Genomic DNA, 25,736 nt, shown 5'->3' on the forward strand with positions numbered 1-25,736 from the left:
CTTCTTTAACCTCAGAAATGCCACAAACTTTAGCGATGCTAAAATCCATTTGTCATTTTTATATGTTGCTTTGTTATTTGAGTACATATGGACTCCAACAAATATCAACGTTCATATTTTGGAAATGAGACCATGGCCTTCCTTTGGCTGTGTCCTTCCCTTGTCCTCCATCTTTCTTGCACTGGTCTAGAGACAGTCTCCCCACACGTGCCCTGTTTACCCAGGATTAATTTAGACAGGAACACCTTGTCATCCCTCAGTTTGTGACGCACACTGGGTCCCTGTGTGTGTGTCTCCTCAAAATAGAAGAATCTGTGTGTGGGGAGGAAAAATTCCCTTTCTGTCACTGTCACACACTTTGATGCATTCATATTCATGTTCACACAAGCAGGTCTGCTCACAGAAGCCGTAATAATAATAACAAATGCCACAAACATTACATACAAGCGAAGAAAGTGGAACATTTTTATAATCAAGCAGTGAAATGTTCAACACATAAAACAGTGTGTTTCACCTTTTAAACCACAGTAAATACAATGATAGGAGGAGAGAATTTTAAGAGACTGGAGCTGTAACTTTCCCCATCACTGGCACAGATATGTGTTGGGCAACACACACTCGTATAGTACATCAGGGACTGGTGATGGAGCGGAATTAGGTGGTCTCTGGAGGACAGGATGTAGGTCAGTGGTCTTTATCGCTTCCACTACACAGATAGACCATCTCCTGCTGTCACATACAGACAAACTTCAGAGCTTACGGGAAGAAACAAACTTATAATAATGAGTCGGCAGCATCCTCTCCAGCTCTCTGCTCTCGCCCTTCATGTTGCTTTACGGAGTCCTGTGTAAGTCAACATGAAAGCCATTTTGACATGTGATTCCAACCTAGTCTTCACACAAGAGATGAACAAGTGGGTCTGGGTAAAAATCGGACTTGTCACACAGCATTTGTGTCATTGTGAAAGCTGCTGTGCGTAGTCTGAATTTGGTGGTTTAGGTTTCATCTGCCTTTAGACCCCTAGTGTGTATATACAATGGAGTAAGTGTGTTACATAACATCTCACGTGCACACATTCTTGTGGGTTAAACATCAAATGCTGCTTTGTGCTTATAGTCTCAAGGTTTTAAAGAGATGTGATTAGCCCTCACATACCAAACTATACAGGCTACAGCTTATATTTCAAGTTTTGATGAAAATGTATTCACATTCACAAACATGTAGATTTAACCTGTATGTGAAATGAAGATGAAATGAATACATAGATCAATTAAGGTATGAAAGGTGATTCAGGTAACTTCTGTGGCCAGAGAATTTTCCAGAAATATAGTATTTTGTCAAAGAAAGGAGAAAAATAAGCCTTTTTCGATTTTTGTTTGTCTTCGCTGGGCATCAGATTGATGTGGCTTTAAAGGAAAAGCTCTGAAATTACCTCAGGAAAAATCAACCCCCCCCCCCAAGACGACGCGTGTCTTCTGGGCTCGGGGGGGGCGGAGCGGGGGGCGGTGGTGGTGGTGGTTGCAGGACCGGCAGCATCCCCAGCACGGGTGGGAAGCGTGGGTTTGCATCCTAATGAGGGGTGGGGGCGCTGAATGAAAATCACGACAGAGTGACGTGGAGGAGGAGAGAGGTGGGTGAAAAGAGAATGGGAGGGGAAGCAGCTGCTACCTAGTCCATTTCCAGTTCAGCCTCTGCTTCTTGCTCGCTACGCACACATACACACAAACACACAGAGAGACACACACAAGCACTGGTCTTTGGTGGTGGACAACAAAGGGACTCACAGGGGGGCTCACTGCAGCCAGGACAGGATCACACTTCACCACCACCCATTGTAGGCGACAAGCTCACTGAACTCTTTTTTTTTTCATCTCTACAGGGAAATAAAACATCAGTCAGGCTGGAGGTCACCGTCACAGAAGCGTTAATCGCTCGTGTAGGTAAGAATGCCATTTTTGTTTATTATTATTATTATTATTATTATTATTAGCTAGTATAAAAGTGATGAATTCTGTCAATCTTTTTTTTTAATCCTCTCCTTTTTTGTAATGATTCGCGATTCTTGATCCCAAGGCGAAAAAGTAAAATACATCTTCCACGTTTTAATCCTTGTTTAAAGTGGAATAATATTTATTTTTGGGGGTCGCAGTTTTATGTGAGGCAACTCATGAAGGCTGCAGTTGGTCTGTCTGTGCGCGGAGCTTCTGAATATTTATGAAGAGGCAAATTAATAGGCTATTATCGATTCGTGACTGTCGCTCTCTCTCCATCCATCTGCGCTTCAGGACAAACTCAGGCGCTCTCTGTCAGACACTGTGGGTCGTCATGAAGCGTACTGTCCACTGCTCGGCTTAAGAGCACTTAATCTGTCATTAGGGAGTTATTTTCAGACCTTGAACCAGGGACGGACACCGGCTGGCTTACTTTATCAGCCGTCCAAACCTCTCCTCGGTTTGTTTCTACCTTTTCTTGTTTTTGTTTACTTATTGCTTTTGTTTACTTTACTGAAAAACTTTTCGCCTTATCATCCCCCCTTCCCTTTTGCCTCCCTAGACAGTAAAGCCGTAGTTGTGAGCCTCGGCAGTGAGATGGAGATGGAGCATTTCGACGAGCGGGACAAAGGTCAGAGGCACGGCCGCTCCAGCGCGAAGATGAACGGGGTGCCGAGTCCTACACACAGCGCCCACTGCAGCCTGTACCGGACCCGGACCCTGAAGACTCTGAGCTCGGAGAAGAGAGCCAAAAAGGTCCGCTTCTATCGCAACGGTGACCGTTACTTCAACGGGATAGTGTACGCCATCTCCACAGACAGGTTTCGCACCTTTGACGCCCTGCTGGCTGACCTGACCCGCTCCCTGTCCGACAACGTCAACCTCCCCCAGGGCGTCCGGACCATCTACACCCTGGATGGCTCCAAGAAGATCACCAGTATTGATCATCTGGTAGAAGGTGAATGTAGAACTATACTGCACACCTGGAGGGCCACACATAAATGTGCAGGTTTAGGTGGTCACAGTGTCACATGTGAAAGCTTTGCAGTACGGGACTGTTTTCTCTCATCCACCTGGGCTCAGCTTCTATAATGTAATCTAAAGTCTAGTTGGACACACCTGTCTGTCTGTGCTGTCTCGTCTCTCTTAAAGAGCAAACACTGCCTGACCTGTCAGCTGCCATGTTATCTGATCTTTCCCTGCTCATCTCCCTTCTGTGTATCGTAACTAATTTAAGACTAAGAAAAATGTGATCAGTCCCCACAATTAGACCCATTTACATTTGTAGGCTGGTTTGGAGTCAGGCATCGACATGCTAATTTATGGGCAATGCTCTATAAAAACGTTTAATCCAATTACACCCACTGTAGATTATTATCCTGTAGATTATATCACTCATTTGAGGGCCATATGGTGATGTATCAGCTCAGATGAGCTCTCTCATGGTCTGTTGTACTCTCTAATACTTACATGCCAATATCATTGCGTCATGAGGAGTGACATGGTAAGAGCTGTAAATTGTTGACATCATCCTTGGTTGATACAGGATATAAAAAATATGAAAAGTAGTATGGAAAGCAAACTGCAAAACATTCCATATCATTATATTTGTAAGTTTTAATGCAAAGTGTTATGCTAGCTGCTGCTTGAATAAAAATTGTATGGTTAGGAAATGTTGCACAGAATAAAGTAGCCAACCTATGTTACACTATCTGTTTACTTTCTATCTGTTCTTTAATTTTCTTCTCTGTATTCTTACACATTCTTCACCATTTTTGCTCAAACCACCTCCTCTCCTTCAAGAGAGATTCTCATCTCTCGTGTCATGTTTAAATCTCATATCATTTCTTTTCATTCTACAGGTGACAGTTATGTATGCAGCTCCATTGAAGCTTACAAAAAGTTGGATTACACAAAAAACGTGAACCCCAACTGGTCGGTGAACGTTAAGGCCTCAGCTGCATCCTCCCGCGGCCCTCCTTCCCTGGGCAGCGCCAAGGCCGGCGCTCCTGAGAGCCGTGAAAACAAGGACTTCATACGTCCGAAGCTTGTGACAGTGGTGCGGAGCGGGGTGAAGCCTCGCAAAGCTGTGAGGATCCTGCTGAACAAGAAAACGGCCCATTCCTACGAACAAGTCCTGACCGACATCACTGACGCCATCAAGCTTGACTCCGGAGTGGTGAAGAAGATCTACACCCTGGAGGGGAAACTGGTGAGAAATCTTTGCATTCCTTATTTCCATCAGTGGACTGAATGTGTCATGCAGAAAAATCTTTGGAGTGAATCGTTAGTGTTTGTATGGTATGGAAGGGCATGGCTTTCACTTGGTTTTTATCATGGATGACGTCGCAGACTGTTAGCCTTCATTCAGCATACAGTTGGTGGAAGCCAGTGTTTTGTTGTTACACATGAGTGGATCCACAGGGAGAAACAGGCCAGACACGGAGATAAGAGAAAGTTTTTCTGTGCTGTTTTGGATGCGGTTTAAAGTGCGATAGAGAGATTTAAAATCACTAACAGTTATTCTTTTATGAAGGTGGTGGTTTTGCATTGGTGTTTGCACTGAAGAAGGGAAATTGAGATCAACAGGCTGATAGAAGAATCAAAATGTATAAATATTAAATGACGACACCCTCATTTTTCTTTCATGAGCCTTTTATGAATGAAGAAAATTTGTGTTCCCGTTCACAGCCAGAGCTGTGGAGACGTGTGACACAGAGACTGAAAGAGGTCGAGAGAAGGTAAAGATGAAAGAAGTCTATGAATGGAGTCTGGGTTCTCACCCACGCTGCAGCGATGTGTGCCAGAGCTTTGCCTCCGAACACAAAAATAAATCAGAGTCCCTGCCCCCTTGACAGTCCACCCACCTATCCAGCTTCCTCTCTCAGCTGTGTAGGGAGACAGTATAAAAAGAACACTTTAAGACAATATTAAACACACACATATGTATGCATAGACCAATGCACATGTTCTGCACAACAGCACTAAAGAGAGGTGTTCTCGTGTATGTGGAAATGGGTCTGAACCTGGTCTGCACTGCAGTTAAATGAGGTCAAACACACTTTTTCTGTTGCTGGCACATATTCCTGATTGTGTTTGTCAGAGAGGGGAAGGCACAGAAAGAAAGATGGCATCTCTGCCAGCATGTTAGGGTTTCAGCTTATATTTTTAACCTCCCTTTGCTCTCTGATCTCTTCCTGTTTGTGTTTATGTCACCTTCCCATCTCTCATGCCACCACCCATCATCATTGTTTCTGTCTGTCTTTCTGCTCCCCCCTCTCTGCCGCTCTCTAGGTCATGTTGTAGCTCCAAGTTATTGAATGTAACAACACAGAGCCACACTTCCCCTGGCAGTAGCATCAGAATGGCACCATTATTTTGAAACAGACTGTGTTTGACGTCAAGGGCATCCTGCCATTTTGTGTCGTACAGAAGCAATCATCTCCTAAATGGCCAATTTGTGACTCATTCTCATGAATATGCTCTTTGCCCTATGGGCCTTTTGTCCTTAATTGCCGTTTTAGTGCTCCGTGTTACCATTTATCCCGGTTCTTACGATTAATCTTTGTTTATTGGCGTTGGCATGTCGTCCTGTGTCTGAAGCCATGCTGACTATTTGGTGATCCACTGTTTACCCAGCAGGAAGTCATTCCAGATTTCCTGATCTGACCTGCTGTGAGATGCCAGCACCAGCCAATAAAATCCCAGGATCAGGTTTTCCTTGAGAAACCTCCTGTTGGGGATTAAACTCATGCTTTTGCACAATGCTCAGTAACTCTGTGGTTGCACTGGTTACAGCTGCATTTACACAATAAATGCTGCTCTCGCCCAGTTCACCCCTCTGCGATTTGAAGTAAGACTATTATGGTTGTGTTATTTTTAGACATGGTATTGATCAGGCCTGTAGGCATGGTAACACACTCACTGCCAAATTGGCTGGGCTGGGCTTCTCATTTTTATGTGTGACTATGTATGCGTGCGTGGGTTAATGCATGTGGGAGAGTTTGCGTTTGTGATTATGTTATTAAGAGAACTGAAAAGGGAAGAATGAGGGATTCTAAAACCCAAACTCTCAAGCCTTTCCATAGGATGAAATGTGCTTAATCCATGTTAACCATTATAGAAAGAGAGAGGGAGAGAATCAGGCTTAGCATAACAGAAAAATAAACCTCAATACCATGAAATTTGAGACAATCTGACAAAATCAAACATGTTTTTGAAATTGCACTGTTACTTTGAAACTAACAGTTGCATGAATTATTCCTAGATATACATCTGAATTAAAAAAAAAAATTATAACAGTAACATATAGATGAGCGAAGGCAGGAGGGATAGGATGACTAGTGAACAAATTGTATGTTAATGATACTTGAGTATACGTTATTCAATATCAGGAGTGTGCGAAAGGTAATTACCTGAGTATGCACATGGATCAGGTTACTTTAAGGGTTTAGCAGAGTATGTGTGTGTGTGTCTGTGTGTGTGCAGGTGCATGCATGTGTGCGTGCATGTTTTTATGTGTGTGGGCTGCTGCTGTCAGCTGAGCCATGTCCGTCATTGAGCCTACGGCAGAAGTAGGTTTCTGGGCCTGACTGCCAGTAATGTTGAGTCCCAGCAGGACTGCAGAGCCGAGAGAGAGAGAGAGAGCATCTGAGAACCAGAGCTCAGGCTTCTTGCCTTCATTAACCCCTGTAATGAGGCCAGAGACAGTGGGGCAGGATGTATACCTATATGTACATCCCCACAGCCCATTTCCTCTTCTCTTTCTTTGTCTCTAATCTCAACTTTTTGTCACTTCATTTCATAATAGGTTCTAAAGTTCTTTCAGAAGTTCAGCTAAGTTAAAAATACAGCAGCTAATATGTGCTGAAATAAATAATGGATTATGTTTTTGGTATCTGAAACTGGAATAAGAGTTCAACCAAGAGTTAGTGAGAGTTTTTGCTACAGTTTACTGTCAGCCCTCTTATTATTCCTCTTCATTTATGTGTGTGTGACTTTTAAATACTCTAGCCAATACAACAGCTAATACTGTTTTATTGGCTTTGGTCGATTTTCTTCTGTCACTGTTACAGATTTTCTGTTTGGCTGTATTTGGGGGAGAACTGATGATAATAATGAGATAGAGGAGAGACCATATGACAAGCTGTGAACAAATGTTTGTGAGCATCTGATATGTGCTATATACTCCGTTTGCCCACTGGGAGCTTACTCTACTGTGATGGTTTTGGATATCATATTTCTGTCTGTAATACGAGCAACTGAGCGAGAAAGAATATATCAAGTTCCACCCCCACTGCTGAATTGATTCTCCCACTGTCTCGGGTCTCACTGTATCTGATAGGTGGTATTTTTAGCTCCATCCTCTCTCCTTTGGGGTTACCACAACCTCGTATTTCTCGGCAAGCTCTTCACCTTTGCCAGTTTTTATGATGATTTGATCTAGTTGCCTAGGAACCGGCCGACCTGCTGTGATGTCATACAGTATCACGGCGAGATGGTGTGGCTGTGTTGGTCTGATCGAGAAGGTAGACAAACCATAAGTGGCTTAGGACACGGACATGGCTGGTCTATTAATACATCTAAGCTCTGTTTACACACACAAACGCAGACACGCACACACAGACGCTATGTCGGACCACAGCTGCCAGCCTTGAGCCTCGCGAGGCTTATGCATACTTAGGCACAGATAGTGACACACACGCTTTTTAATGGACCCATCTAGATTTCTGCTCATGCATCACTAGCTGTTAACTGTAGGCAATTACCAACCAGTGCATGAAGTGATGCCACTTAGTTATCTCCAAGATTGGTTGCGTTCTGGGGTTTTTGAGTGTCTTATTGACGAGATCCTTCAGTATGTGTCTCAGTGGGCTGAGAATGGGCAAGAGTATGATTCCCACATTGACCACTGACTGCCCACACTAGAAATACATGGCTTAGACGAAAATATGTAAACACTGATAAAATGGGTTTGAGGTTACTCTGGACATTTCGTACTGACCTTCCATAAGGGACTCACTAGAGTCAGATTGAAAACCAGAATGGTCAAAAATGAAACAGCAGAGGCCGAGATATCCTGATTTTTTTTTTTTTTATGTCTCAGAGTTTGGAAAGCTTTCCCCAGAGCCACAGAACATGTTATACAACTTTTGTTGTACTCCTCATGACAAGTAAAGTGAACTATATTTGAACTATATTTAAAATCAGTGGAGTGCCTCTTTTAAAAAAAAGTCTTTCATGTCTTCCACCAACAATGAATACTGTGTGAGCGGTTTTCATTGGAACTCTATCTGGGTACTATCTCATTTATCTACTTGAGGTGAACATTTAACTTTAAATAACTAAATATCCAGTGAAATCAACGTTCATTACGCTACACTAAGGCAGCCTTTGATATTACTGGTAGCCTCAACTGTTTTGTTGACGTGTTAAACTAAGATGTTCAGCAAGGTAAACATTATACCTCCTTTTCATCAGCATGTTGATGAACTGACCTTTTTGGAGATCCTCACTGTGTCATGTTGCTTGGAAAACTCATGTGCTCCCAGTACAATACTGGGAAACACTTGCCTCTATGTCTCCCAGTATTACTATTACACATGTTGCTGCTCTGCATTCAACTTGATAAGATCTGTTTTTGTAGTGACATTTCTAATTGCAAATAAGTTACTTCAGAGTTCTTGTCCTTTTCCTTAACTAAATGGCACATATTAAACAGAGGTTATGTGTAGGAGAAGAGTGAGTATGAACTACTTGTTCACTCTGCAGTGCAGCTCTCGCTTTTCAAACCGCATTGTTGGCCTGTTCTTCTCCTTGTTGGCAAGGCTGAAGAGCTTTTAATGTCCTTTTATCTTCCTGTTTTCTCTGCAGCCTCCTTCCTCTTCACCCTGTCTCCCAGTTTCTTTTCACTTTCTTTCCACCCATTACTATTTCTGCTTCTCTATCTGCATCATATCATATTCTCTTATGTAATGTTTATGTAATGTTTACAAATTTGCTCTTCTCATGTCCATACCTGCTCATGCCCCCCCCTAATCTTCTTTCTCTCACTCCCCTTTAGTTAATTTTTCTCAGTCTGCCTGTCAACATGCCATTGTTTTTACGGCTATTTAGCCCTCATTTAATTAGCACACTCGGCACGCATCCCCAAATCCAAGAGCTGCAACATATGGCATTGCTCTCTCTCCCCCACTCTCTGTCTCCTCCTCTCTCCACCTTCTTTCCCTCTGTCTCTGTGTGTCCCTGCACAGCCATCCCACCTTCATTTTTGATTTTCCCTTCTGTTTTCTCAGTTTGTCTCTTACTTTTCCTTAGTTTTGCTCCCTTTGTGTCTCCTCTTTCTCCTCTTTGGGCTGTGTCCAGCTCTGCAGGGACTGTGGAGACGGTGCAACAGCAGCCTCACTTAAAGATATTGCGTATTATGAAGTGGAGGGATTGTGTTCTGCCCAAAAACAAAGCATTTAGCTATTTTTTAATCTCTGTTTGGTAGGTTGTCTGTTGATGATGTCACTTTTTGTTCTGCATAGGAGGATTGTGGGAAGCAAAGTCCATCTGCTCCTACTGATCTGCTGAGTCACAGCTAGTCAGTGCAGCATTGTCTGTGTGTGTATGTGTGTATAGTGGGCTGGGTGTGTGTGTGTATGTGTGTGTGTGTGTGAATGTGTGTCAACCTACAATACAGTGTACTTGCAAATGTACTCTACAGTACATTTGCAGTAAATGACATTGATTAATGCCACATCTCACATTTAAACCACTTCTTTTGTGTGTAAACAGGTTATTTACGCCGTGTTGTTTCAGGTTTTTCTTTCTGTCTGTCTGTCTGTCTCACTCTGTTTCAGTCAGTCAGTTAGCTTGTGTGTGTCTCTGTCTACCAGCAGAGAGTGACTGTGGCAGATTGGGGAGCTGTCTGTAGTCAGTGCATCTGCTGCCAAATTAGGATCGATGGCAGACGTTTCGGGCACCGGCAGACTGTTGAGAACCTAGTCACACCACAACTTCATCACACACACTGTCTGACTCATGCACTTCCTGACTCATTCACTCTCTAATCTCTCTCAACTAAATCTGCATTTAAAAGATTGTGTTCTCAGTTACTTAAAGAGCGTGGTGGCAACATATCTCATCTGTCAAATCTTTTGCGCTAACATTTAATGTACTGTAAAATATGTCCCACTTTGATACAGCACATTGAAAAACTCTTGCACTGCACCATTTTGATCCAATAGAAAATCCCTGCAACTTCTATAAACATTACCCCAAATATGGTATTTCATATTGTACTTCATTTCACTCTGTGTGAATGCAATTAAGGGCACATTACCTTCCCCTCTGATACTGCATTTAAACTGGACCGGCAGTGGTATTGTATTTACAGATATTTCCCATCATGTCTGTAGTACATGGAGTTTTCACCATATTTCAGAGAATGCCTTGGTTATATTCTTACTGGAGCTGAAACAATGAGTTGATAAATCAACTGGTCCATCATCAGACACTCAATTAATCATATGAGTCATTTTATTAAGCAAAACTGCCAAAATTCCTTCCTTCCAGCCTTTCAAATGTGAATCTTTGCTGGTTGTCTATGACGCAAAATTGAATATCTTCATATTCTGGACAAAACAAGACATTTGAAGACGTCATCTTTTTGTCTGAGAAATTATCACAACCTAGACAAGTCATGCTAGTTTTTGACATTTTATAGACCAAATGATTGATTGATGAATCGAGAAAATAATCATCAGAATAATCAACAATGAAAAGACTTGTTAGCTGCAGCTTAGTAATGAAGAAATCTCCCCCTGCTGTCTCCTCATACAGTATCATGTACGTCCTCTGTCACTTCTTGCTCTGGTAACACGTGTACCCACACGTTCAGCTCCTTAATTCAACACAGTCACAATGTCTTTGCATGTGCGCGCACACACACACACACTCATCCTTGAAAACAGATTCAAGACAGCAGATTGAAGGGGAAGAGAGATCAATAGGGGGGAGATGAAAGAAACCAGTGAAGGAATGAGCAATTGGAGTTAGAGGAAAGAGAGAGGGAGGCAGCTAACAAACAAGATGTGATGATATACTTTGATAAACCAGATGACGAGGACAACAAAAGAGATGAGTTTAAAATGAGGGAACCTTAAAAAACACAAGAGAAAATGGTTGGAAGAGGAAAGGGAAGTTGAGGCTGATGCCACGTTGTGTCCAATTTGTGTCCTTATGGGGACAGCGCTGTATAATTCTGTATGTTTTATTCTTTTCATGACTGCAAAAAGTTGGTTCCCCGCAGACACATGAAGGGCTGGAAGATGCACTCACACTTTGAGAGAAACACAGATACAGTTCCAAAAGAAAGTTTGCTATCCCCCTGTGGAGAACAGAAGCTGTTACATAAGTTGTTATGCAACAGAGCAGCCAGCCAGCCAGCAGCCAGTCTGCTGCGCTGGTTTGAGGTGAACGCAGTAACACCAGTGCTAACTCAGCCCGCTGCACCGTTAATTGGCCTCACACCACCGCTGCTCTCTTTTCCTCTGTTTTTTTTTTTTTAGCCCTTTCTGACTTCTCTCGTTTGCTGGCCCTCTCTGTCATTGCCCCAGTTGTCCGATGAGATGGGATTGTGCACAGGGTTCCGATCGAGGCAGCGGGAGGTCATGTGGTGTGTGAATTCTCCCTCGGGGTTCAGATGGTTTTATCCTTGCCTTTTGCCCGTCTCAGATCGATTTCTGTCTACCTTGCCTCTTGTCAGCCAGCGTGGCTCTTTGCCTGCCCATTTCTGTGTCTCCTTTTGGTCATTTAAATTCCCTTAGAGTGTAAGGAAATGCATTGTGGCCATTTCCTTTTGAGAGTGAGAACTTCGAGAGAGATTTTTGAAGTGCTGTTCTACAAATATCATATTGAGAATGTACAGGAAATATACAGTGTATATCGGCCTGTTTTAAAGCAAATCGGTCACTACTAATTCCTGTAAAGGTGCTGTCAGTTAAAGACTCTAAGGTTTCTCCACAGTATTAAAGAAGTTCTTTGTGACGCATGTCAAAACTGTGTAGTTACTGCTGCTTACTCTCCCAACATGCTGTTGTATAAATATTAAAGTTTGTCAGTCGGTATCATATTTTTCATTCCTTCATATTTTTCCTCCGTTTTATTCCTTCACCTCTGTGGCCCTGCATGTTTGCAACAAATGCTTTGCCCTTTCTGTTTCTGTCTCTCTTTATCTCGTACCAGTACATCCATCTGTTACTCGGTCAATCTGCCTGTCTTTCGGTATCCGTCTGTCTCTTTGTCCGTCCGTCTGTCTCTCTCTTCAGAGTCTGAGTGGTAAGCGTTTCAGAGCGGTACAACGGGCCTTGTCGGCCAGCTGCAGTTGATTCAGCACCGTGGACAGCTCCACTGAGCTAAGCTCTCCTGGCAGAGTGCAGCGACAGCTTGTCCCTCCAAAATGTGGTCTTTCTGTGGGCAGGATTATGTTGACCTCACCATGTCCTCTGTGTAACCACAGTGAGTCTGTTGTGGCGCAGTAGATTAGTGGTTTTCTCTTTTGTTTTGTTTTTTCTTTTTTTTTTTTGGGCTTTGCATCCGTCTCAGAGAAACTCCTCTGTTTCTTATCAGAGAAAGTCCAAACATAAAAAACACACAAAGATAACAGCTGAATTAAACTGTTGTACTGTAACTATATATATATTTTTTTATCTTCTAAAGTCTTGTTTTGTCCAACAGTCTAAGCACCAAAAATATTGAATCCAACACAATAAAAAAATTGAGAAAAGCAACAAATCTTCACCTTTGAGAAACTAGAAATAAGAATTGTTTTTAAGTTTTGATAAATTGCTTAAACAATTATCAAAGTGTTGACAGTTAATTTTATGTTTATTAAATAATCAATCAATAAACTGTTTTGTTTCTTATAATAATTAACCTCTTTCACTTATTTTGTAAAAGTAAAAACACTTACATGTGCTCTTGCACATTTACGCTTCAGTTACCTGTCAGAAACTCTCTCTAAAAAGCAAGGACCTGACAGACGAGTCCTCAACTAGACCTGAAATCTGACAGGCAGACAGAAATAGCCGATCTAAATGAGCAGAGCGAGCAGTGTTGTCACTGATCATTTGTTACCAGCAGCTGATTCACAGGAGCTGCTGGCGAGAACCAGACAGACTGTTTGAACAGAAAGTGCTAAGATTTTGCACCACCATCATGTTCAGAAGCTGGTGTGCACAGAATGTGTGTGTGTAAGTGTCTGATCATTTGTGCATGCATGCCAAATAATGAGTGGGATTGTGTATGGACATATGGCAGGGTTTTTGTGTATTCTCATAAAAGGTGAGATAAGATAGTGTTTAGTATATATTTTCATTGTGTCTTTGTAGGCTTGTTTTTTTTTTTTTTTTTTTTTTTACTGCTTACAGCTGTTGGTCTTTTTTCACACATTTCCCCTCATGTCCCCAAGCACCCAAACTAAAAATCTGCACAGCAGCTTCACAGTCATCCCTCCTGACATTAACCAAACAGACACTCAGATTTTATTGAATATTCCTCTGCAGAGACCCATATTTAAAACATTTTAATGTGTCTGCTGCTGTGGTCTGCTTCTCTCTCTCTTTCTCTGTTTTATCCTCGACTTAAAATCCTGGTAGTCAGTGTGTCTTGTTTGTTTCAAGACCAAATTTAATGTCTACTTTTGACAAGGGCTTCTAGATTGTATATTGCCCTGATATTTTGATGGTACTGTTATATAAAGAAAGGCTCTTTGAATTATTATTGTTGTGTAGAATTGCTAGAGTCTCTCCACATCATGTAGTTATTAAACAGTGCCACCATGTGGTGCAAGCGAGTTGTCGGTCTGGGTTTATTGTCTACCTTTGCAGTTACGTTGTGCAACTTATATGAGATGCAGCTCTGTATTAGACCAAAACCGTTGGTCTCTTTATGTGATTTGAATTTAATGTCAAGGAAACAAAGAAAGAGAAGAAGAACAGGCCAAGGAGAGAGAGAGAGAGAGAGAGAGACAGACAGACAGACAGACAGACAGACAGACAGACAGACAGACAGACACTGTAGAAGGTGTTTGGTATTTGTTTCTACACTAGGTGGCGTAGTGAGCATATAAATGGGTTTTTGGAGAACTATTCTACTATTTGTTGCATAAGATATTTTCAGAAGGGAAGAGATGCTGGTCACTTTTATAGAGGTCACATCTCTCTGCTCATGCAGTAATATCTTTTTGTAGAAAGTCTTTCTGTGTAATTCTTGTGTTACTGTTGTAAAGTCTGGATTTAGCTAAATATCTAAGAGATTTCCTTTCCCCCTCTTGTCAGCACCATGATAGATAATGAACTATCCTGTTGGACATGTTGTCTGCTGCCACCATGTCCACCATATCCTGTTGGACATGGTGGCAGCAGACAATAAGGGAAGTGAACTGGGGTTTCTCAGGCACATGAGATCCAACACACAGTCTGTAAACCTGCTAACCCACTGCCTTACTCCTGCTGTCTTGATTTTAAAATAATATTATGGAAATTTAAAGCTCCGCTTTTAATTTTGGCAAGTACTTCGATCATCGTGGCATCGTCGTCTTAGAGTCTGCTTCTTACTTTAATAAAGATGTGTGAAAGGTGACGGCAGGGCTGTGAATTTGCCGATTTCCTCGTTCCTCTGCTCTTTTCTCACCATCTTAGTTCAGTCTGGCTTCTTCTCCTCTGCTTCTCTGTTTGTTTCTTCCTGTCCTTGTTTTAGCAGCGGTAGATGTTGTGTAACTGCACTGGTTCTCTGTGAGAATGGAGCGCCAGAGACATCAAAGCAGCTTGTTTTGTCGTTGGGCTCAGAGCAGCAGTCAGGAATAGATCTCTCTGTCTGTTTGCTTCCTCTCTGACTTGGAGGTTTTGGCGATTTGGTTTCATCTCTGACTGTTTTTTTTTTTTCCCATCTCTTTTGACCTTCACCAACTCCACTCACACTCTTCTCCACATCACTTTTTTTTTAAAGCAGGATATTGTATTTCAGCATTAATCAGGCCATTTGCCACTTGTACATGTTTGTGTGTGGATTTGTGTGAATGACACAGTTTTGTAGAGTATTGTGCCCATAGTAGATAAAATATGAATGATGGAGCTCTTTATCACAGTGTGCACATCGTGGAGTCAGTGGCATGCACCAGCCTTGCACCACGGCCTACAGGGTATTATCACCATGGCAACCATACTTTTTCACACCCTTCTCGGTATACAGCACAGTATGTGTTGGTGTGTTACTCCGTATTAGTTTATCCTCCTTAACAGTGCCCTCAGAGGCTGCCCCATATGAAGACTATCCCTCTATCCCCTCACCTCTCTTTCCTTGTTTCTTTTTTCCTCCTGCCCTCATCACTCTGATTACACTCTGAATGTGCTCTCTCCTCCCTGTATACCCGGCATTTCTGGTGTGCCACGGTTTCTATCTTGGGATGAGCAGCTTCAAAGAGCCTCATTCCAGCAGCCTCCCCTCGGTCGACTCCAGCAGCAACAGCAGCAGTCGAGGCCTGAGGACGTGGTCAGACTGACTCACAGCAGCAAACACACGTCCCTGTGCTTCCATCCAACCAAAATGCTCTTTAACAGGAACAGAGCTTTCGACAGGATGAGTGTCTTGCGAATAAACGTCATGGGGTTTTCAAAAGAACACAGTGAATAATGTCTTGAATTGATTAGTCCAATCAAAAGAAAAATAGTTGGCAACAAATCTGAATACTGATTAAACCATTTTTCAATCAAAAACACCAGACATTTGTGAGTTCTAGCTTCTCAGATGCATGGATTTTCTACTTTTCTCTGTTTTTATGTCATTGCAAATTTAATTCATTTGGGTTTTGGACTGTAGATGTCAAGCACAAAAGGTCAATGCAAGTCGCATTCAAAGTACTTAAGTACAATGTTTTAAAATCTTCAAAATAAATGAGAGATTTTAATTTCAAAGCTCTTTCAAACCCATTCCATTTGAGTGTAGGATTTTTCTGTGGAAGAGAATTACTATATTTTGATGTGATGAGAGAAAAGATAGTTGGGCAGTTTTTCAAGCAGCGCCTAAATAAATAATGTACAGAGCAACTCCCTTCTGTCAGCGAAAGAGGCCTCTCCCCCCATCTTGTCATTCAGTGCACAGTAGCGAGTGAGGAGTTTATCACCTCTGTTAAAGCAAAGTGTAATATCAACAGAATAAAAAGACCTTAAGGTGGAGGAAGATATTTAGTGGTTTTACATTATACTGTTTTTTGTGCCTGTTATTTTGTCCACTCTCTGTAGATAATCCAACCCGTGTAAATGTAACAGTGTGGACTTTTAAAAAGTGTCATTTCCACATGTCAGTTTACACCAGACTGTGTGGTTAAAAAGCAGAGATGCAGCTGTACTTTGTCTAAGAACATTTTTAAAGTGCTGGTACTTTGAATTTGGGCTACGTACTTTCACTCTACTAGATTTCAGAAGGAACTATAGTACAACTATAATTTTCCTTACCTATGCTAGTATCAAACAAGTCCTCGTACCTAAATGGCAAAATGTAGAAAGTTCGGCTGATCATTGCAACTCAACGGGTAGTGATAGCATGACTTTGACTTGTACCAGGGTTGCAACTAATGACTATTTTCATTACTGATTAATATGTAGAGTTTTGTTTTTATTAATAAATGAATTGTCTTTAAAATGTCTGAAAGTAATGAGAAATTCCCATCACTATTCCCCAGAGCCCATGGTAGCATCTCCAAACTGCTTGGGGGTAATGCGAGAGAGCCTGCCTATGAACATGTGACCTACAGATACTAGCTAATCCAAGAATTAACAACAATATTAATGACAATCTTGGAATACTTTGAAAGTAAAATGATTCTGCTCAGTGGACACAGTCTGCAACAGAGTTCTGTGTGCAACAGCAAGTAATATGAAATGGATGATAAAGATGAAAATAATGTGAAAATACGGTGAAATAAAAAAACAGTACAATTAGATGTAGAAGTGGCCAAGGCACACTGGGGAAATGTTAACAGCACCAGCGTCTGTATCATGGCTATCTTGTTAGGAATTCGAGCCGCTCATCCCTGAAATAATCACTAACACAATATCAGGGGATATCAGGGAACAAAGCAATATGCACTCTGTTATGAAACTACAATAATATCTCGTCCACACACAAGCACAAGCATCCATGTGTGCCTGTGCAGAAACGTGTGTCTTCATGTGATGTGGCCAAATATAATGCGCAGAATCACACAAAGACACCAAGCTTGGATTTGAAAAGTTAAATGAAAACGATCCATATTCCACAGAGAGTCGGCGTCTGAGCTTAAACTTATTTTTTGCCTCCCCATAGAGTCTGTCGGGGGGGTAAAACAGGATGACCCTTATCTCCACACACACACACACACACACACACACACACACACAGAATGGCCTCTTCGCTGTTTATAGGGTATTTTGTAGATAATGTTGTTATGTCAGCTGTGACTTTGTTTTGGGGTGTTGATTTGTGGCTAATAGCCAATTTAAATGGGTTCTTGGATGTTAATTGCCATGAAAATGCAATAATGCTAGCTTTGTGTTTATGTGTTAACTCCAGGCGGTGCTAGACATGCATGGAGCCTAAATTGTAATAGCTCTTAATGGGTTTTTGGTGGGAGATTTGTCATAGTGGATGAATGAACTATTGTCTTCCTGTAAATCCTCTTCTGCCTATCGTGAAATATAATTTGGAATATTGATGGCTTTGGATTGAAACGTGATGGTTGGCCTGTGGGGTGTAATTAAAGTTATTTGAGTAAATCATGCTGAGTTTAGATCAGATGTGGAATCAGCTGAGGACTAAATCAAATAGAAAATAATGAAGAGCAGTGTGCTTCTTAGCCTGTTTGCCATAATAAGCAACTGATTGATGAGATTTCGTCCTAGGTGAGCTTCCAGATGAAAAAAAAAAGAATAACATCTGTCTTATGAAGACAGAATGAAGTGGATAAGAGCTTAGAGTGAACATTTGAGAATAATGTATTATTCAGACACCTCTAGAGAAAAATATTTAAGCTTCTGCAGACCCTTTCACCAGAAGACCTTTCTTCTTTAATGATCCAGTTCCTGTTGTGTTACATTTAGTGACCCAGTGTTGTTAAATCAATGCCTGTCAGCCTCTCCCTGTAGGTTTGGTGTTAGCCTCGCAGTATGGAGTCTGTCAAAGAATGACAGTGACTCATTAGGACGTCTTTTTTTCAGTGAGTCAGAAAGCTTATAGACTTTGTCAGCTCTAATTTTTGACTCTTCTCTGCCTCATGCGCTCTCTTTCTCACCACTCATATCTCTCTCTCTCTCTCTCTCTCTCTCTCTCTCTCTCTCTCTCTCTCTCTCTGTAGCTCATATATGCACTCTCCCTCTCTTGTCTTAGTTTCTCTTCTTTGTTATTCATTACCATTCATGAGATACTAGTTTTCAGGGAACAGACCCCCCACTTGCTTCTCTAGATGTGTGGTGCACGTGCTGCCGCGCATCAGCAAATTAGTGAGTCAGCAAGGTCTCATTATAGTCGCTGATAGACTGATAAAGTGCGGAAACAACACAGCCCTGCAGCTCAGGGGCTTGCTGGGCATGCGCAAATATATTCACAGACACCTATGGGCATGCATGCAAAGTAGAACACACACACACAGACAGACACCTCCGATGTTCCTTATCCGTCTCCTGGGGCTCGGTGTTTGTGCCTTTTCACCTGAGCACAGGAAGGGAAAGTTGATTTTATCACCATGTGCAGAGCAGAACACAGTGAGTGAGCGTCTTCTACAGAATGCCGGTTGTGTGATGTATGTATACACAATCATCAGTGGCCCTAGGAAGTAAGGACACTAGACGTCTGACGAGTGAGTTTTAAAAATTCACAAACCAGCCAGGATATCGCTGACAATCTCTCCTTTTCCTCAACAAACAGTTGAAGTACCCTTGAACAAACCATTCAAAGGCTGCCATTGCTGTTGGCAGCTGCCAGAAATGAATGTGTGTATCTGTGGAAGTATGAGGCGTAGCTGACACTCACTTGGATCAATAAATAATATGGAAAAACAATAACTGAAGCCATCTGCATGTGTTTGTCTCCAGGTGTCCTGTCTTCAAGACTTCTTCGGGGACGAGGACATTTTTGTTGCGTGTGGACCGGAGAAGTTCCGCTACCAGGATGACTTGATGCTTGACGAGAGTGGTGAGGAGACCGTTTTCCGCTTCCATGCCGACATTTCACATTTGACTCTTCAGTCTGCCCCTCTTATGTTCTTCCTTTCCTTCCTTCATTTCCTTCCTGCCCCCAGCTGTGTTTTCTGATTGTTTATAAGTTGTTTTCTTTGTGTGCTATTTTCTAGGGTTAAGCAATTTATCATGTAGTTCAATCACACTGTGATAAATCAGGAGATTCTGTGATACATCGTTCTGTTGTTTCAGCAATGTTATTGTGAATATAGTAATTTAATCTTCAGACTGAACACTGCATCCAGGTCCAGTTAATGTCTTACAATTATCAGGATCTTTATTTGGCAGAATATGATTCTCTTCTTGTTGACTTGTAAAAAAAGATCATCCTGTCTTTTCAGGTGCACAGCACCCCTTCTTTGTCCTCCCTGCATGTGACACGTCTCCGTAGATCAGGTGGCAGGGGACTGTGTAGGCTGTCCAGTTCATTACACTCCGTTGTCCCTCACTGCTCCTTCTCTCCTCTCTCTCGTTGGAAGAATGAGTCTGCGGCACTTAAGCCATCGGCCAACCTACTGTATTACTGTTTCTCTTCCTCCTCTTTGCCTGTCTATCCACCGTGGTCTGCTGAGGATACGTTTTGTCCTCACTTCACCCATCTGTGCTCCCCTGTCTGTCTCCCCCTACTTCTGCTGTCGGTGTAGACTCCTGCCATTTAGCACTCATCTGTATTCTCATCCTCTCTTGTCTCTTCCTGTCTCCTACACGTATGAGTGTGCTCTGGCTTTTGTTCAAAGGTTTATTCAATTCATTTGTTCCCCCTGTATCCCTTCATCTATTAAATGACATCCTTCCCACCTGGGTCACCAACGTCCACCTTCTCCCCCCTTTTGTCTCTCTTTCTCTTTTTTTCTCCCTCTTTTCCCCCTTACTCTGCTTTCATTTGCAAAATACAACGACTAGCTGCTTCCATTAGCCAGTTTCCCTTTGGCAACCTTCTTCTCTCTTGAGAAAGACCACAAAACAGCCTCCTACATGCAGCAGGACCGTGTTTCAAGAGAATCTGCATTTTCATTAGCTACTGATGATTGTCTCCATAAACAGTTTGTCATAGTAAACTGCTATAAGAAACAAGTAAAGCACCTCTTTTGCAACTGAAAGTCAAATTATATTTTCCCCGTCCACGTAGCCATCGCTGTGAACCCAGTGTTTATGGCCACTGTTTTCAGCTCTTCACATTCCTGCCTGTTTTGGAGGGTATTAGAACTTTTTTTCCTGTGGGATTTAAAGTCTTTAAAGTCTGTGTTTCATGGCAAAGTACATCATTACTGATCAACAAGGTCTGTCCCATCTTCAAAGACTCCTCCAAATGTGGCATTCTTTTTTTTCTATTCAGAGGAAGTAACCAGAATATCTTCTGTGGCCCTCGGTTTCTCATAAACCCTTCTAATCCATTGCATGCTGTTGAGTTGCATTCAGGGGTTCCTCACCAACTCATAAAGTAAGAAAAATATAACAAGACCTCTTCTTATTTGCTCTGTATTTGGCAGCCGGGAGCAAATTTCACTGACACTTCGACCAAAATCAGTTTTCAAGGCTCAAACTAGGCCGCACAGTTGCTAAAATATGCTTCATTTTGTAGCTGGGTAGGTAGCTCAGAGGTTGTTCTTTGCCAAGATGTGGCGAAGGACAACACCATCTAAACACTCCTCATGTATTCAGCTGGGCTCAGACATTTCTCAGTGGATGATTTAGAGTTAAATCTTGTTACTAGTTTTGTTTTTGTTACCTTGAGGTCCTTGTATAGACTGACAGTACTTTCTTAATTCAAAGGAAGTTTGCCTTAACCTTAACCCTAAGGTACAGTAAGTCCCGAAAATGTATATGAATTGAGTTTTGTCCCCAGACAAAGTGAGTAATACAAAACACCCACTAAAATTTTTTTTCCTCTGTCCCCAGAAGACAGAGAGCACATTTTGACTCCTCCTCATGTCCTGGAACAAAGAGAGCAAGAGGCAATGGGCAGGAGGCACGAGGCAGAAATAGACAGACAGAAAAGCAGAGCGACAAACGACACAGACAGAGAGACAGTCAGAGTCAGCACTGCAGACAACTTTGCCTCCTCTCAGCATCACTATAATTATCGCCTCTGCCTCAGCTCTGGAACAGTGTCATCATGTTAACACTCTGGTTTGTACATTACTCACTGGGCCACAACAGTTGCCACGCAAACACATAGCACACACACACAGGCAGGCATGCACCTAAAGCTTATACACACACACACATACATACGTGCATGCGTGCCAGATTGTGTATAATTTCGCCTTCCCGCTGGCCTAAAATGGTAATGAGCCATAATGGGGCTGGGTTAATGAACAGGAGAGGAGCAAAGTTTGGGGGATGAAGGAAGCAGGGGGTGTGTGTCAGTACCATCACATGGCTCATTTATCAGGACTGGGTGTCTGTAAAGTATCAGACCTCCCTGAGTCATAGCTGTCACTCCTGAAACCCTACAATAATTGCATTTGGAAAGCGAGCCCAGTGAAGGTCAGAACTAATTTTTGCCAGGGACCTGAAGGTAAAACCAATTACAGCTGTGTTGATACGTTAGTGGTTTGGTGTTTTCTTGCATGACTAAAGGTCAAAATCAATCAAGATATTAAAACTATAGTTGGTTTGGAAACCGTAAAATTTGAATTTCGATCTAGCAGAACTGTGTTTCAAAATGCTCAGTCGTTACTGTTTCAAAGCAAGTGTGCAGCAGCTTTCTCATCCTTTACTTTTTCGTTTGTTACCTTGTTTGGATTTGAACTATAGTCACTGGATTTGTCTCATACGTAGAGTCTTTTTCTAAAACATTTTCATTTTAGAGATTATTTGAATGTATGAATAAATGTATGTGCAGGAATTTGTGGTTTTCAAATAGTTTCATCTGTCTGTTATGTCATTGTGATTGCAGAGTGTCGTATGATGAAGTCGGTGACCTATGGGAAGATGTCTGGCTCTCTGAACCGAAGCTCCCCCAAGACTGTCATCCAAGCACGACGCAGCAAGTCCCCTGCATCTGGTAAAATAAGTTTCCTTCTTCTCCTTGTCTCCTCTTCCTCTTAAGGAATCAATCTGTTAATGGAATTTGGCAAGGTGTCATTGTCCTGAAAGACGTTTGAGTGTGTGTCTCTGTGTCCTTGCATTTGTGTGATTGTGCATGAACAGTGTGTGCAGCGTCTCAGACCCGATGGACACAGTTGGGAGTTGTTTGTGTCCTAATACTTCCTCGTGTGATTGCTTAGTATTTTCTAGCTCATTTCTTAATCAGTGTTGCAGACTTGCAGTAAATGAAGACAGTATGAATAATCACTGCAATGAAATCAGAGCTCTGTGGAGTGTCTGGCAGTGCTAACTGTGTGTCTGTGTGTGTGTGAGAGAGAGCTGTGTCTCATTGCATGCAGAATATGAATTCAAATGAGAATGATCTCACAAAGGAGAGGGAAAAAAGGCAAACACGGATGAGAGAGGTATAAAAAAAAGAAGAGGGGGAGCGGGAGTGAAGATGAGAGGGAAAGAAGGGGGAAGGGGTTGGTGACTCAATCCTGCAGCTCCCCACAAGCCGTTCTTCACCTGACATATTAATAAAATGGTGAGAGCTTGCTGTGGTACCTTCAGCGTTGTTTATGACTGGTAATGATGCTTTAAAACGCCAAAAACTCCTTTTAAGGCAACAGCAAAGTGCAAAAAATGTGCTAAAACACAACAGGGTAATGATTCTAACAGCCAAATGCAGCTTTGTGTGTGGCAAAAATTCCCTCTGGCTCGCAGCTGGTGTGGGCTCGGTGATCAGCTTTGAGGTTTTACAAATATCAGATTGTTCTTTTTCCTGATTGCACAGCTTGAGCTTTGGCTATGTGTGAAAAATGCCCATGTTATGCAACAGTGCACTTGACTTTTCACTCTCACCGTTACTATTTTGTGATTTGAGTGTTGTGTTGGGTTGGGGATGATTTGTGGAGTGATGCAACACACAGAAATTCCCCAGAAAGAAGTCGTTCCACCTGCTGTTGAAGCACTCAAGCGTGGACAAACACACACTTTTTTTTTTTCCTTTGGTGATGCCTCAAAACAGCTATGTGGAAGTGCAGAGCGAAAACCAGTCGCTCTTAGTGTGTTTTGTGTTGAGCTGTGAGGGAAGAGGTGTGGTGGAAGAAAGAAAAAGCAAGGTGGAGAGAAACAGCTGGGGTGAGAAGAGAAAGTTCTGATTGCTGATGGCTTGAAAACTTTGGGGAAAAGGTTATGAGAGTGAGTCATACGATATCTGATCTCGTTGGCTGAAGCGAGTCTGGAGTGAAGGTGTAGACTCGTGTGTGTGTGTGAGAGAGAGAGAGAGAAAACAAGAGCCTGAGACAGAGGGGGGAAAAAAGGACTGACTCGTCTTGGTTGCCATGGAAACATAGCACAGTAGGAGCATGTAGCTAGAGACACAATAGTCTGTGACAGCCAAATATGGCAGTGACTTCCGGTGAAATGGCCTGCAGTGGAGAACGGAGCTGACTGACGCTCGGTCTTCGTTGGAACCCTGAGTCAGATCGTCCCGGTGTTTCTGAGAAATGTTCTTCCTCCCGGCGGCGCTTCCGCCACTAAACATCATCCAATGTTCCCACATTGCTGTTGACTGTTTTGTACTGCACTGTATTTATTCCCTAAAACATCATCGCTTTGTACCTGGAGAGTTGCGAGAGGAGTGACCGGAGAAAATGAAAAACAACAGATGGATCTGCTGTTTGTGTTTGTCGCTTTTCAAGACTGTCCTCTCCTAAAAAGAATGACCCTGCTGGTCATCTGTTTGAGCAGCAGGGTTTTATTGTTAGGCAACCTCTTGCAGTGGTAGTAATTATTTCAGGAGTACAGGAGGAAGTCAGAGGATGTTGTTTATAGAGCGGCAAAACTGACAGTGGGAGGAGGTCAGGGTGGATGGATGGGTCAACACAACACAGGGACTTTGACAGGGGAGGCCGCTGTTCATTTTGCATTTGAAACCAATAGACATCATTGTTGCTTCTGACCATAACCATTCCACAACCAACTGTGAGTTTATTATTGTAACCATGAAGATGAATGTCCTCTAACCTTAACAAAGTACTTATTTGAACTAAAACCACGATATTTCCCTAAACCTAACCAAGTAGTTTCTGTGCCTAAACCTAATCAAACCATGACAGTTCCATAAATTTAACCGTGTTTATATTGTAACCATGACAACGAAGGTCCTGGTACACCTACCTCTGTAGGAGCACTGTTTCTTGAGACGTCCCCATGGGTCGCCTGAGCGGGCAGGGACAAACGATCTATATGCTATGGTACTAAACACTTAATCAGTTAATCAAAAAAAGTAAACAGAGGACGCTGGACAATGGAAGCAACAGCATTACACAGCAAAGATTATACCATATTGAATGAGGTCAGGTGTGTAAAAGGAAAAACAATAAAACAGAACACAACAAATAAGTCACTTAAATGTTACACCTGGTTGAGTGTGCACATGAAGTCTGAAATGACAGTCAGCAAAAAAGAAAGATATTCACCTTAAACAGAGTCTGATTTGCATCGCTATTAGTTGTAAATATAAAAAACTAGTGTATGGTTTTAACCCACTTAACTCTGCAAAGTAATGCATTTAGTTGGAAGTTGATTGATTATTCAATTAATTATTCCATTATTTAATTACAGCTACAATCAGAACCTTTTAATCTGAGATCTTGGCAATGAAATTAATAGTGTGGACACCAGACAAGAAAGCTGTGTCTATTTATTGATATTTAGAAACCAGCACTGGTGGAATTTTATTATTTCTCATCCACTTTTGGAGATAAAGACAATAAAGAACTCCATCAGTTTTAAACTTTACTGCAGGTCTTCAGGTGTTCTGAAAGCAGCCTCAAAGCCCCATGTTCATTTTTCATTCAGCCAGCACAGGCGTTAATAAAAAATTCTTTATCACCTATAATAATCTGGACGGAAGGAGCTTCACAGAGAAGATGTGAAGCGTAAATTATGTCTGAGGTAGTGAGAGAGAGAGAGAGAGAGAGAGAGAGAGAGAGAGAGAGAGAGAGAGAGAGAGATGGGGAGAGTGAGAGTATGAAACACAACACACGTGCTGTCAGACACCACCTGGTGTCCCTCTGTGTGTCTGGCTGCTGCTCATTGTGTGTGTTTGCAGCTGAGACCTCGACACCACTGAGGAGCAGACGTGTATGTGTGGGGGACGGACATACTGGGGAGACAGACAGAGAGACAGGCGCACAATCACAGAAACACAATCAAAAGTTATTTTGTAAAATTATAACATATACTGTGCCTATAAAAAGTTTTCACCCTGCCTGCATGTTTTCATGTTTGTGTTTTAAGTTGAACCAAAGTAGATTAAATGTGAATTTTGTGACCCGTTAATCACAAAGTGAAAACAAATCTTACCAAACTGATTTAAACTATTTACAAACATAAAGTACAAAATACAGGTTTGCATAAATGTTTACCCCTTTACACCTAAATCATC

General features: G+C 42.1%; 1 protein-coding gene across 7 annotated transcripts in view; it reads left to right on the plus strand.

The window, feature by feature from the left end:
* The first annotated feature begins 2,573 nt into the window (after positions 1-2,573).
* The window catches only part of dclk1a (doublecortin-like kinase 1a), a 43,567-nt gene continuing 20,404 nt past the window's right edge, over positions 2,574-25,736 (plus strand). For 3 of the 7 annotated variants that reach the window (XM_041051057.1, XM_041051058.1, XM_041051059.1), the window contains exons 1-5: positions 2,589-2,949; positions 3,854-4,203; positions 19,103-19,202; positions 22,149-22,256; positions 22,435-22,443. In XM_041051057.1, coding sequence (XP_040906991.1) covers positions 2,589-2,949; positions 3,854-4,203; positions 19,103-19,202; positions 22,149-22,256; positions 22,435-22,443 — 928 coding nt within the window. Of the gene's footprint in view, positions 2,950-3,853; positions 4,204-19,102; positions 19,203-22,148; positions 22,266-22,434; positions 22,444-25,736 lie in introns of all 7 variants that reach the window. The other 4 variants (XM_041051061.1, XM_041051063.1, XM_041051062.1 and 1 more) reach the window with 3 other exon arrangements.

The sequence above is a fragment of the Toxotes jaculatrix genome, chromosome 12, assembly GCF_017976425.1.
Source record: "Toxotes jaculatrix isolate fToxJac2 chromosome 12, fToxJac2.pri, whole genome shotgun sequence".
NCBI lineage: Eukaryota > Metazoa > Chordata > Actinopteri > Toxotidae > Toxotes > Toxotes jaculatrix.